The sequence below is a fragment of the Coffea arabica genome, chromosome 1e (assembly GCF_036785885.1).
Source record: "Coffea arabica cultivar ET-39 chromosome 1e, Coffea Arabica ET-39 HiFi, whole genome shotgun sequence".
Classification (NCBI taxonomy): Eukaryota; Viridiplantae; Streptophyta; class Magnoliopsida; order Gentianales; family Rubiaceae; genus Coffea; species Coffea arabica.
In genome coordinates this window covers 56253027-56265977 of record NC_092311.1, presented here as the reverse complement: position 1 = coordinate 56265977, position 12951 = coordinate 56253027, and the positions used below count along the sequence as shown (strand labels likewise).

General features: G+C 35.6%; 3 protein-coding genes and 1 pseudogene across 3 annotated transcripts; 1 reads left to right on the top strand and 3 right to left on the bottom strand.

Annotated features, from left to right (window-relative positions):
• Positions 1-4367: 4367 nt before the first annotated feature.
• LOC140015007 (uncharacterized) lies at positions 4368-5831 on the bottom strand. Its single transcript, XM_072066790.1, has one exon. It carries the CDS (start codon positions 5430-5432, stop codon positions 4713-4715), a length of 720 nt encoding a protein of 239 aa, XP_071922891.1. The 5' UTR covers positions 5433-5831; the 3' UTR covers positions 4368-4712.
• Positions 5832-7325: 1494 nt separating this feature from the next.
• Positions 7326-7988, bottom strand: LOC113743630 (uncharacterized). Its single transcript, XM_027271678.1, has one exon. The coding sequence runs from the start codon at positions 7986-7988 to the stop codon at positions 7326-7328; it is 663 nt and encodes a 220-aa protein (XP_027127479.1).
• Positions 7989-8125: 137 nt separating this feature from the next.
• On the top strand, positions 8126-11785 carry LOC113743640 (large ribosomal subunit protein uL30x-like; annotated as a pseudogene).
• A 472-nt stretch (positions 11786-12257) lies between these two features.
• Positions 12258-12797, bottom strand: LOC113743648 (protein ALP1-like). The gene has a single exon (XM_027271695.2). The coding sequence runs from the start codon at positions 12795-12797 to the stop codon at positions 12258-12260; it is 540 nt and encodes a 179-aa protein (XP_027127496.1).
• Between the last annotated feature and the right edge of the window lie 154 nt (positions 12798-12951).

The window sequence follows — 12951 nt, the reverse complement described above, 5'->3', positions numbered from 1 at the left end:
TTGTGAAATATGATCATAATTTTTGAATTTGAAGTAGTTAATTAGGAGATTTGGTGATTGAAAGTATACGCAGATATTATTCAGCTGCAATTAGTGATAGAGTCAAGATTCGAAGTCAGTGGGGGCAAAAGATGGAAGAGCAAAAGAAAAACTATGTCGACAATACACAAAAAAACAAAAGTTATATGAAAATGTTATTTTCAATTACATATTTCACAATGAAAAATATGATGAGGACGATACCAGAACATTGATTATGTGAATAATTTAGTTTAAAAAATTGATGGATTTTACTTGCAATCTTGTAACATGATTTTGAATTGTAAAGTGCAAAACAAAATGCATTTGAAGTTGTTTTATAATTTTTTTATGGGGCAATTTGAGTGAAAAATGCAATATTGAAAAATTTAAGGAGGCAATTTAAGAGAGAGAACAATGTTGAAAGTTATATAAAAAACGTTCGAAGACTTGGAAGTTTTCTTTACAATTTTGTAATTTTCCAGGAGTTCAGGGAAGACAATTGCCTATCTTAAATTTTTGCAATGATTTGTTTTATGTTTTGGTGTGTTTGGAGTTTCATAGTGTAATTTTTATTTATTTTTTTTCAAATCTTGTAGTATCTGTGTTCTTCATGTCTTTTGTATCTATGCATGCATGATGTGATTTCTGCCATTAATGCAAATTTCAATTATTTCATAAAATTGTGACTTGTTTTTATTAAAAAAAAATTAATGATCTTATTAAAAAAAATATTGATCTTATTTTTTTCGCCAATTGCTTGACCCAAAAGCTTGTCGAGGAAGAGGGTTGGTGTACTCGAAAAAAAAAAAAATACGTTTGTTGCATTTGTATTGTCTATCGTTTCGTTATGTTTACCAATTTTTAACACAATTACCATCGGTTATTTGCCTGTCATTAACCTTTATTTTATTTTTATTAAAACAATTACCTTTATTTGTTGGATTTCAGTTACTTGGGAGTCACCCATCCCATCTAGAATTTACTAAACCGAGCTGAGAATTTCGCAATATTAGCAAAATGAATAGCGTTTTCAAGGCTGTGATGCCACCGATTTTTCAGTTGTATTTAAAATCACTTGGATCGAGTTTCTCAAAGATATTATCAAAAAAGAAAAAAAGTTTCTCAAAGATAAGCGGACCAGGACGAGCATATATGTGTATATATATACCTCTGAAAAATTACATCGACGATTAGCTAGGGTATGTTTTTCTACTGGAATTTTGGGTACAATTTTGGAAAATCGATTATGTGATGACCTCCATTGTTTTGTGCTCAGCTTTTGGCTCTCTCTCGTGGTCTTCAAGCAAGGCTTCCTTAGTCGCCAGCAGGCCCAATGTTAGTTTAGGTTTGTAATTTGATTGGCGACGGTGATGATGGACCATGCATCAACTTTCCACCAATTCCTCAGTGTGCTCATGCCTATAAATTTCTCACCATGCATGCTCCCAATTTGCGATGCTTCTTCTTGTCGTTCGCATGCCTAAGTCGTGATTCAATTCGCCATCCAAAGGTTGGAGCAGATCGAATAAACTTTGCATGTTTCTAAAGTTTCTGCTAATGGCAGTTTAACTTTGCATGTTACGCTTCGACTGAGTTAAATCTTATGGCCGCTTAGTTTTCGCTTTAGCTAGAGCAGCAAACTCCTAATTAATGGTTCTATGATCGGAAACTGTTGAAGAAACTACTCAAGCCAGGAAACATATGAAAAAAGAGCTGGAGTTATGAGTTTAGGATGCATTAAAACTAGACGAGAAGCTGATCTGATCATTTAGTAGTTGTGAAGAAATGACAGAAATATGAACGATATGAGAAGGCAGTCTGGAGCTTAAGTAGGCGCGGTCTTTGTCTAAAAGCCATTCCATCCCCGCTCCAACCAAGGAAACGATTAGGATATTAGTAGACCATTAGCAATTGGAGATCCAATCAAAGAAAAGATAATAAACGCCTGCGCAAGAAACGATCGAAAAAGAAAAACATTAATGTCAAGTATCAGACGTCACTGGAAAACATTATTGATACAAATGGGCTTTACCAACACTGAATATTCAGCAACTAAACCTAATGGAAGCCCTTGTATGTAGGAGAAAAAAGAAGGAAGCAGAGGAAGAAAAGGAAAGGAGTGATGATTCAGGGCAATGGCAGCTCGATAACATCGAGGTTGGCAAGATGGGTATGAGTTGCTTCCGTAGGTGACATTTCTACTTGCGTACTTAGCTGTAATATTCAAATATATATATATATATATACACACACTACTGGACAATTGACATACCAGTACATGTGTGTGTGTGTATATATATATAGTTCTATGAGCATTATATATCGGAAGTTATTGGAAAATTGTTTGAAACATCCCTCCTCATAATTCTTCAAATGAATTCTTTTGTCTTTCATTTTTAAAATATTACCTTTACGTCTTTTATAAATTCAAATTAGCAAAATTTAGTTCCGACCTAATTTTTTTACTATTTTTTAGCCTAAAATCACTGCATAACTCATATGCAATCATTTTTTATATACAAAAAAGCAAAAAAGTCATATTCCACTTTTTTAGTGATAAAAATGAAATATTAATTTGGAAACGGACTAGGTCGAATAGTAAGGTGGAAAGAATTATAAGTAGAAGGTTATGAATTCAAGATTTCATACTTATAAGAAAAAAAAAGATAAACAAATGAATATGAATTGGGTCTGATCCCACTTTTTCAACAAAAAATAAATATGATTCTGGTCATATCTTACTTTTTTAGGGACAAAAAAGAACATGGATTTGGTCATTTATTTAATTACAAATAGAATCTAATCTTTCTTAATAAATGATCATACGTTGGACTTGTGATAGATTGATGGTAAAATGTGATCGAAAACTTAGCTTGTGATCAAATATTACCTATTTGATTTTGTAAGTGATATAAAGTTACCATTTTAAGGGTGAAGTACGAAAAAATCCATTTGACGAAATGTGATAGACGTTTTGAATGATTTTTCTAAAATAATTTATAGCAATGTGAAAATAATAATGTAAAAAAAAAAAGTGTTGAATGTATATAAGAAACCCATGTGGTTATAGCATGTCCTAAACCAAGTGAAGCCATATTGGCATGTTACTACTATCGAAAAAAAAAAGGAAAAAAAAATTAAAGAGGGTACAAGGATGCTAGACCACCAAAATAACATATATAGAATCTAGAGAAACACAAAATACAGCAGCATTCCAGCCAAATTTCTGCTGCTGTGTCATGCCCAATGCCCAAAAGAAAAACACGTTGACATCTGCCTCCCGAATATAGAATCGTACTACCAAAAAAGCATTAAAACGTATAATACCCCTCCTTCATTCCTTCCTCCTTTTTTGTCTCAGTTTCCGTTTTGTAGCTTGCTGCGCGAGATTGAGAACGATGGGGGAGCACAGGCCGAGTTTTGGTGGTCGAGGTGGGTCAGAGCGGAGAGTGGAGATCGTGAGCGGAAGAGGGTTTAACCAGGAGGGGGTTTACGCGATGAGCCGGCCTCATGATCATTATCGTGAGGCGGAGTCTAAGCCGCCGCGGGGGTTCGGTGATGCTGAGATGAAGAGATGCAAGAGAATAGCAAAGTACAAAGTGTACAGCCTCGAAGGCAGGGTCAAGGCTTCCATCAAGGATGGGCTTCGCTGGCTTAAGAACAAGTGCTCCGAAATCATTCACGGTTACTAGCTACTCCTACTCTCAATTCCTATTCTCGGATGTTCTCATTCTTCTTTTAATGCTTATGTGCTAATATCAGTGATGGATTGCTTATTTGGACGCAGATTCTTCATGCTCTTTTTTTTTTTTTTTTTTTTTTTTGGGTTCGTTCCAGTGTTTACAATCTGTTAGATTGAGGTTATTATTACGCTGGCACGATCCTCGACATTAATTTCTGACATTATGCGGTTCTGGTGCTTTGTGTTCTCGAATTAGGGAAATTTATTGGCGGATGTTTAAAGATTGGGGTTTGAGCAAATGAATCAATGCCTGATGAGTCCTCCAACTTCAGGCATCAATGCCTGATGACTCCAGCTTTTGATGGTTCCCTTCCCCAGATTTTTTTATTTAAGTAGATTAAACATGGGCAGTAATTAGCTCGGTAAGAAGTGGTAATGCAAAAGAAAAGTAGTACTCACAGAGAATGGTTTGCCAATGTGAGGCAGGAATTCGTTAAGAAATTACAAACTTTTAATTCAACGGAGTAATAAAACTAAAAGCAACAACCTTTTTAACCAGCCAACACCCTTCTCTGCGTGTGTGTGTGTGTCAGTGTAAATACAATCCACAGTAGATGTGTATACCAAAAAAAAGAAAGAAAGAAAGAAAGAATAAGAAGAAAAAGAAAAAACCCCGGAGATAGCACAAATGTGGTATTCAATTTTCTTCTTTGCGCTGCGATCTGCGTAATTCGCAGTTACATTGCGTTTTTTTTTCTTCATTAACAAGTGATTTAGAACTGAAGAAGCTATAAATCTGTCGGCCTATGCAACATTAATTACTCCCATGAGAAAGCTAAGTTAAAAGACTCGAGGGAAAATGCATGGAAAAAATGAAATCAGTGTGTGTGTGTGTGTGGGGAGCAGAAACAGGGAGTGGTGAATATCCTTTTATTGGGGCACCTGACGCCTGCAGCATCAATACGATTGACATTTATGGGATCGCAGCGGTGGTGATTGGTGAATGTCGTCAATTGATTTGCTGAAGCTTCATTTGTTGGTAAAACTGAGCGATGAACTCCTCGGCCTTGGCGTCGATCATTTCATCCCCGCACAGAGCATCAAAAACCTCATCAGGATCATCGTCATCATTACCCTGGTAGTAGTCTTGTTCGAGTTCTTGGAGATTGCTAGCGGAAGCGTATTGGCTCATGGTGCCACCGGAGGAGACGGTGGATGGTGATGGGGAGGAGGGCTGGTGCTGATGGATGCTCATCATGGCGCTGCTGTTGTTATAAATCCGATCCTCCGACTCCAAACTTTCAACCCCTGGCCGGGGGGGTGAAGCGGGGGAGAGGGAGCGGTTGTCCTGCAGATGCAACGGCCTCATCGATCCCACCATCTTCTCCCACTTCGTCTTGGAGTGGATCCTATCATCAGGGTCCACTCCTTCTGGAGCGGGCGGTGGTTTTTTCTTGGACTTGGAATCAGATCGCAGCAACATTAATGCAGCTCTGAAGAAGCCCAAGGGGCGTTTCTTCTTCTTCTTCTTCTCCTCCTCCTTATTACTGTTGTTATTAATGTTCATCTTCCCATTTTTATTCATTGATGGAACGACGGTGGTAGCCGTACCCGTATCGGCAGTGGGAATGAATGCCGATTCTTTAGCCGCAACGCCATCTTCGTTGATGATGCCGCCAGAGGTGGTGTTGTCGTTGAAGTTTTCTTCGAGCGGCACCGGCATGGGCATGGTTAATGCCAACGGATGAACCAGCAAAGAATTCTGGTTCGGATTGAGAAGAGAGAAAGGATGTTTAATCAACTGGGGTGGGGAGTTTTTTTGTTCGTTCTGGTTGGTGGTGACCAGAGCAGGCCTACCTACCTACCTAGCCTGCAAGAATGCAGGGCGACACTTTGAGAGCAAATCCCTCTCTTTGGTATCAGCACCGCACCTGCTCACCCTTCCTCCCACCATTTTTTCGGTTATATAGGGAACCAGCAGCAAATGCCACCCCACACGAATATTAGTAATATTACCACTTCTTCTTCTTGGTTTTGACCTCTTTTTTTTTTTCCCCCTGTTAAAAGTTTCCCGTATCAAAGGGAATATTATTCCGGAATACAAGAACTCGCGTTTACCAAAATGAGCCCCCACATTGGATCCTACAATGACACGTAAATGGTTTCCGCTAATTTTCCGCGGCGGCCACCAACAGCATCGGACAGCCCTTCGTTCACCGTAGCAAAGCAAACAAGAAGGTAGTAGTTCTTCTATACTGACTCTTTGATTCAAACTCGCCTTTTCTTTCTTTCTTTCTTTCTTTCCTTTTTCCTCCGGGGATAGTTGTTCGTCCTAATTTGAACTTCTATTTTATTCTAGAGTTTCCATAGGAATTAAACCTTGTTTTTTCGTTCATGAGAATTGCATTAGAATGAGAATTGGAGCCTAGTTCATGCATCACATTAGTAAATTTTCGTTTTCTGATGGCAGTTACCTTATCAGTGGAAGACTCTTGTTATTAGAAGACTCTGGTGGAAAACATTTTTCTGAAAATATCACGTAATCACCCCACGATAAAATTTTCGGAGAAAAAAAAAAATACCGTATCCATTCCAATACCAATATGCCATATTCTAATATGTTTGTTTAAACACTATTACAATTAAAATGATTGAATGATTAATCAACACTTTTCTTGTGAAGAAAATTAATTAACGTACAAACCCTTTCCTTTCTTCTAAAGAGAGAGCCCGTCCCAAAGATGTCCAGCAATTATAGTAAATAGAAATCGAATCAAAGGCAAAGATGTCCAGCAATTATAGTAAATAGAAATCGAACCAAAGGTATTGCTGTAAAGATAGACAGACGACGAGTCCCAATCAAGTTACCAATTGGGACTTAAAATTTGCAACGAACTTAGGCGTGTCGTTTTTTCCAAACATAAGCCTCTTCCAAAATCCACCTAGAAGCATAGTTGTCAAAATCGCGATCCGGATCGTATGCAGAGTCGCAAATCATATTAATTTTTTACAGGATCGCATAGAATCGTAGCAGGATCGTGTAGGATCGTAGGATCGGTAGGATCGTACGATCCTACAATTTTTTTGTAAATTTGTGAAATACGAAGCTCCATTTTGCAAATAAATGAAAATATTTGTGGTATATTTGTAATTTATCAAAGAATTGCAACCTTTAATTGCAATTAAGAGCTTTTGGTAGGATCTTACGATTCTACGATCCGATCCTGTGAAACTAAAATCGATCCACTTTATGACTTTCTTCAGCTTTAATAGCGGGACATGTACTAACCTACAAGACACGAATCCTTATGCCCTTATGCATATAATCTTTAATCATTGTCGTCGATAGGCAACGGCAAGAGCTCAACAAGAAAACGTATCATCATTATCGTTGGAAGCCAATGAATTTCCCTTCTGTTATTGTAGGAAATACATTTATTAAAAAAGCCTCTGTTATATACAAAAATAATGCCGCAACACATGCTAGTATGCTCATCGGAGTAAACTATTATAGAAAGGAATTTGGTGTAAATGCGTGAAGTCAAAAAAAAAAAAAGAGCAGCGGGTGGCGTCGACGGGTGTGGAATAGATTGGGAGCGACAGCTGTTTCACCGAGCAATTTCTAGCTCGCACCCCGACTAATCATGTCATGATATTGCAGATACGATATTTGTCTCTGGAGCTTGATTTGTCGGTAGAAGTTAGCAATGAACTGCTCCGCCTTCAAATCGATTCCATCGTCACAGCTACGAGGAGTTTCGTTGGTTTCTTGATGATCACAAACCATAGTATTGGAACGATCATCATCATATCCTTCTTCTTCTTCGTCACTGGTAATGTAATCGCCTGCTGCCTTTAGGAGAGTACTCTTCCTGGAGAGCGCTACATCATTGTGGGCTTCAGAAAGATAGTACGTATCATGACCGGTACCACCGCACTCGTGGCGATCAAAATCATAGTCGTCGAAATCCACCTGGGGGGCACCAGTAATGCAGGGAATGCTGGGCATCTTGAATCGCAGGGAAGAAGGACGATGCATCTTGAAGTGTATGACGGGAGTATCGTCGAATGAAAGCTGCCGCTCGCCGTAATGGAGAGCACCCCGTCGATGACGATAATAGTCGTTGCTGGAGGAGGTGGTTCTGTTGTTGAACTTGGGAAGTAAACGCAGATCCACCATCAGCCGCCTGTTCTTGAAATGTCCACCTCTTCTAGCCCATAGCAAGGCCAGCCGGAGGGAATTCCAGGCTCTTCGAGCAACTACTGCTGATTTATGCTTGTGCATATTTATTTATTTATTGCTTTTTTTTTGTTTGTTGGAGTTGAGATCACAAAGTAGCTAGCTAGGACGAGAGAGAGCGAATGGTGATTTAGGGGGTGTGGAGGAATTTGTTGAGTTTAAGACGAAAAGGCTGTGTATTTATGGAGGAGCCAAGAAGCAGCAGCAGCTTTAAGCTTAATTTGTGTTGCGTCGTGGAAAAGGTACAGTGATGTTATTGTACGCGAAACGCGGTCCGGTGGAATTTAAAATTGATGATGGGACCATTGGACTGTTGTACAGTTGTACTCAGCTGGTGTTGGGGTTTGGGGAGGGAGGCCTCAAAGATGGGATAATTTGCTTGAGCTTTGTCAACAATAATAATATCACTCGTCACCTTTGAACTCTAACAAATCTCACTTGCCTCCCCTACTTTAAGATTTTTATAACATTTGTAACCTATTTCAAAATATAACATTAAAAAACTCATTTTGGGAGAGAGCATAATTTTTCTCCAAAAAAAAACAAAAATGTGATTATATTGACAATAATTTTTAAAAATGAAGGTTTAATTCTAATGAGACAAAATATAGTTCATTTTTAAAATGCAATGAGTTGATATTTGAAAGTTTATTTGAGGTTTTTTCAAGTTACAAGAAATATTATTTTATTTATTTTAAAGAATTTTGACTTAATTTAATCAGTTTTATAAATCATTTATTTGTTTGAATTTTCTATTTTAAAAAAAAAGTTATTTTTATTTTGGTGAAATATTTGAAGTTATTTTTATGAGTATTATAAATTATTTAAATTTTCATCTTTCATGTCCAAACCAATGAAACAAAAACAATTAAATGGCCTTTATTAACTTTTAAATTTCTATTAAAGAGCCACATCAACCAAATTTACAAAAACAATTGAGACATCGAATTAGTGTGTCATAACAATTAAGAGGCCACGAGAAAAGTCTAAATTTAGGATGAGATTATATTCTCTTATGTGAAATGCGGTCTGTAATGTTATACTTTGAAATGAGTTGCAAATGTTTAAAAAAAAAAAACACACAATTTTAAAGTAAGGAAAACAAGTGAGATTTTTTTTAAAGTTTGAAAGTAAAATATGTCAGAAACCTTTGTGGAGCTTAGGTTTCTTAAATTATCCCCTCAAACATTTATCACTAGAGAATAATTACATCATCATTAATTACATTGTTGTCATAACGCAGCACTAATAAACAGAAATTCAAATAATAGGGATGTACAGTTGTACACGCGGTCAGGGAGTAAAGTTACTAAATTATAAAGTTTGCGGGATTCGGCAAACACGGTTGGCTGGCGCGTGCACACTGGCTCTACGCGGCTGGATCCAACTGCCTCCCCATAAGCATCATTTGAAAACTTATACAGTTATACCAAAGCATTTGAAAGCTTATTATCTTTATATATATATATATATGGGATAATTGCAGAAACCTCCCCTGACTTTTATAGTAATAGCATTGACCTCCCCTATCAATTTTGAAATAGCACTGACCTCCCCTATCAAAAGTTGGAGGCAATTTAATAGGCAAAAGTGGGTCAATTTGCTAAAGTACCCCTGACATGATTTAATTTTACCAAATGAATGTGATGAGTACTTTCATCAAACCCAACAAAACATTTGTTAATAAAAATTACACTAAATTAACTATTTCTGCATAGTTTAACTAATTAACTAAATAACTAATAATCTAATTAATTAATAACTAATTATCTAATTAACTATTAACTAATTAACTAATTATCTAATTGTTAATAGTTATTAACTAATCAAACTATTTTTGCATAATTAAACTAATTAACTATTAACTAATTAACTAATTATCTAATTAATTAATTAACTAATTTCTGTTTATCTAATTAACTAATCTCTATTTATCTAATTAACTAATTATCTAATTAACTAATTAAATAAAGCTGTTGTCTGTCCAAAACTAATAAACTATTTGCACGTTAAACTAATTAACTAATTAGCTGCTTAACTAATTAACTACCTAATTAACTAATTAACTAATTTTTGTTAATCTAATTAACTAAAGTTGTTGTCTATCCGAAACTAACAAATTATTTGCATGTTAAACTAATTAACTAATTAACTGCTTAACTAATTAACTAATTAACTAAAGTTGTTGTCTAATCCTAAACTAACAAACTATTTGCATGTTAAACTAATTAACTAATTAACTGCTTAACTAATTAACTAACTAATTATCCAATTAATTAATTAACTAATTTTTTTTTATCTAATTAACTAATTAACTAAAGTTGTTGTCTATCTGAAACTAACAAACTATTTGCATGTTAAACTAATTAACTAATTAACTGCTTAACTAATTAACTAATTAACTAAAGCTGTTGTCTGTCCAAACTAACGAACTATTTGCATGTTAAACTAATTAACTAATTAACTAACTAATTATTTAATTAATTAATTAACTAATTTCTGTTTATCTAATTAACTAATTATCTAATTAACTAATTAACTAAAGCTATTGTCTATCCAAAACTAACCAACTATTTGCATGTTAAACTAATTAACTAATTAACTGCTTAACTAATTAATTAACTAATTATCTAATTAATTAATTATCTAATTATCTAATTAATTAATTAACTAACTAATTTTCTAATTAATTAATTAACTAATTAACTAATTTCTATTTATCTAATTAACTAATTAACTAAAGCTATTGTTTGTCCGAAACTTACAAACTATTTGCATGTTAAACTAATTAAATAATTAACTGCTTAACTAATTAACTAATTAATTAACTAACTAATTAACAAACTATTTGTCAGGGAGGTTTCTGCAACGAATTGTTACTATTCAGGGGAGGTGAATGCAATTTCTAAACCTAGAGGGGAGGTCAATGCAAATGTCAGAAATCTCAAGGGAGGTTTCTGCAATTATCCCATATATATATATATATATATATTTTTTTTGAAAAGCTAATACTTGTAACCGCCCTCGATGAGCGCTTACCGGCACCTCCACATACAAATCAAAAACTAAGGGCCTGTTTGGAACCTGAGTTTTTTGGGAGTTTGTCTTAAACTTTACTGTAGATCACTGTAGAAGTAGTAGAAAAAACTTTTACTATTATAAAGTTTTTTAAAAACTTTACTGTAGCAATTTTTAAAAAAAAATTTTTCAAAATTACAAAAAGTGTAGATTTTTTTTTTCAAATTTTTTTTTATAACTTAAAAAAAAACTCCTCCCTACATTTTTTTGTTCCTTTTTCCAAAAATTGTGCTCTTACTGTATCAAAATTAGGATTACATTTTTTTCAACCCGGAAGCCAAGTTGCTTTTCATTGTTCGCATTCGAGGTATCAATGCTATGCATCCAAGGACTAAGAAGATTTTGCAGCTTCTGCACCTGAGACAGATATTTAATAGTGTATTCTTAAAGGTTAACAAGGCAATGCTGAATATGGTACAGGGCATTGAGCCTTATGTTGCTTATGGATACCCAACTTGAAGAGTATTAAGGAATTGATTTACAAGAGAGGCTATGGCAAGGTAAACAAGCAGAGAATTGCATTGATTGACAACTCAATCATTGAACGGGCTTATTAAAAACATGGTATTAGCTGCATTAAAGACCTTGCCATGAGATCCTGACAGTTAGACCTCAGTTTAACTAGAAGCAAACAATTTTCTCTGGCCATTCAAACTTATGGCGCCTCTTAGTGGCTTGAAGAAGAAGAGAAATCACTAGGCAATGCTGGCAACCGTGAAGACTATATCAATGAACTTATCAGGAGAATGAACTAGATTGATTGTAGTAATAAATGAATCATTGTCTAAATTTTGGAGGTCCTTCCCGATCGATTTTTAAGTTTATCCATAACCCCTTTTCTAGACGTGATTTAGATCGTATTGAGATAAATTTTTTATTTTCATTTTTTAATTGTCACCTTAAAGCAATTTTGCTGGACCTTAGATTTTGTGAGAATTTATGGTGATTTTGTTCTAAAAAATTTTTTAAAAAAATACACATGGAACTTTTCTTATATTTCACAGTAATATAAATTCTCACACCTGTATGCAAATAATTTGTTATAACAAAATAATTTGGCATAGTTGTGAAAATATTACATTCACTCAAGTGGAAAAGGAATCCGTTAACCCAACCTTGACCAGAATGCTTAAATTTTTACAGTACCAAATATTCATCCCAAATATTAAAAAAGAGTCATATTATACAATTGGAAATAGTTAGGGCTACGTGGAAATCAAGCGTGGCAACCATATACTACTCATTTCGATGAAGGTACATGTGATCAGCCATTGCATTTCGTAATTCCTTCCAATCATGGATTGCTTCTGGAGTAACGTGGAATTGTTGCATTTGAGCTCCTTCGGTATCTGTGCCTTCCATATTCGCTTCATCCGTCAAGTAGACGTCGTATGGCTGCATCTCCCTAATGAAATTGTGCAGTACACAACATGCCACTACAATGTTTCTCTGTGCCTCAATAGGATAGTTTTTCATTGGTCCATCCAAAATTTTGAATCTCATTTTCCATACCCCAAACGTCCTCTCTATTATGTTCCGAACCGAAGAATGACGGCGATTAAATAATCCTTTCTGTGCAGTCTGTGATCTCCCTCCTGGACCACTCTTGAAAGGCGCCATGAATCCTGGCATGTGTCTGTACGCTGCATCAACCGCGTAATATTTTCCAGCCGGTGGTACAGGAAATGCTGCATCCGGATTGGAAAGAGCATCCAATAAGACGCGGCTATCATGGGCACTTCCTTCCCAGCCAGCTCTGACATATACGAATCTCATATCGTGGTCACATGCAGCTAAAACATTCTGTGAAAGCGTGCTTTTTCTGTGCAGCTAAAGTCGTCTATTATTCCGAATCCGAGGATGAGTAGTATCTGTATTCCTATGTCGGAGTGCAATAGGTGCTAATTGGACTAAGGCCTGGCATAGACGG

Excerpts from the sequence above, each read along its gene's own strand:
- LOC113743648 (XM_027271695.2), bottom strand. The coding sequence starts at position 12,797 with ATGAGATTCGTATATGTCAGAGCTGGCTGGGAAGGAAGTGCCCATGAT.
- LOC113743630 (XM_027271678.1), bottom strand. The coding sequence starts at position 7,988 with ATGCACAAGCATAAATCAGCAGTAGTTGCTCGAAGAGCCTGGAATTCC.
- LOC140015007 (XM_072066790.1), bottom strand. The coding sequence starts at position 5,432 with ATGCCCATGCCGGTGCCGCTCGAAGAAAACTTCAACGACAACACCACC.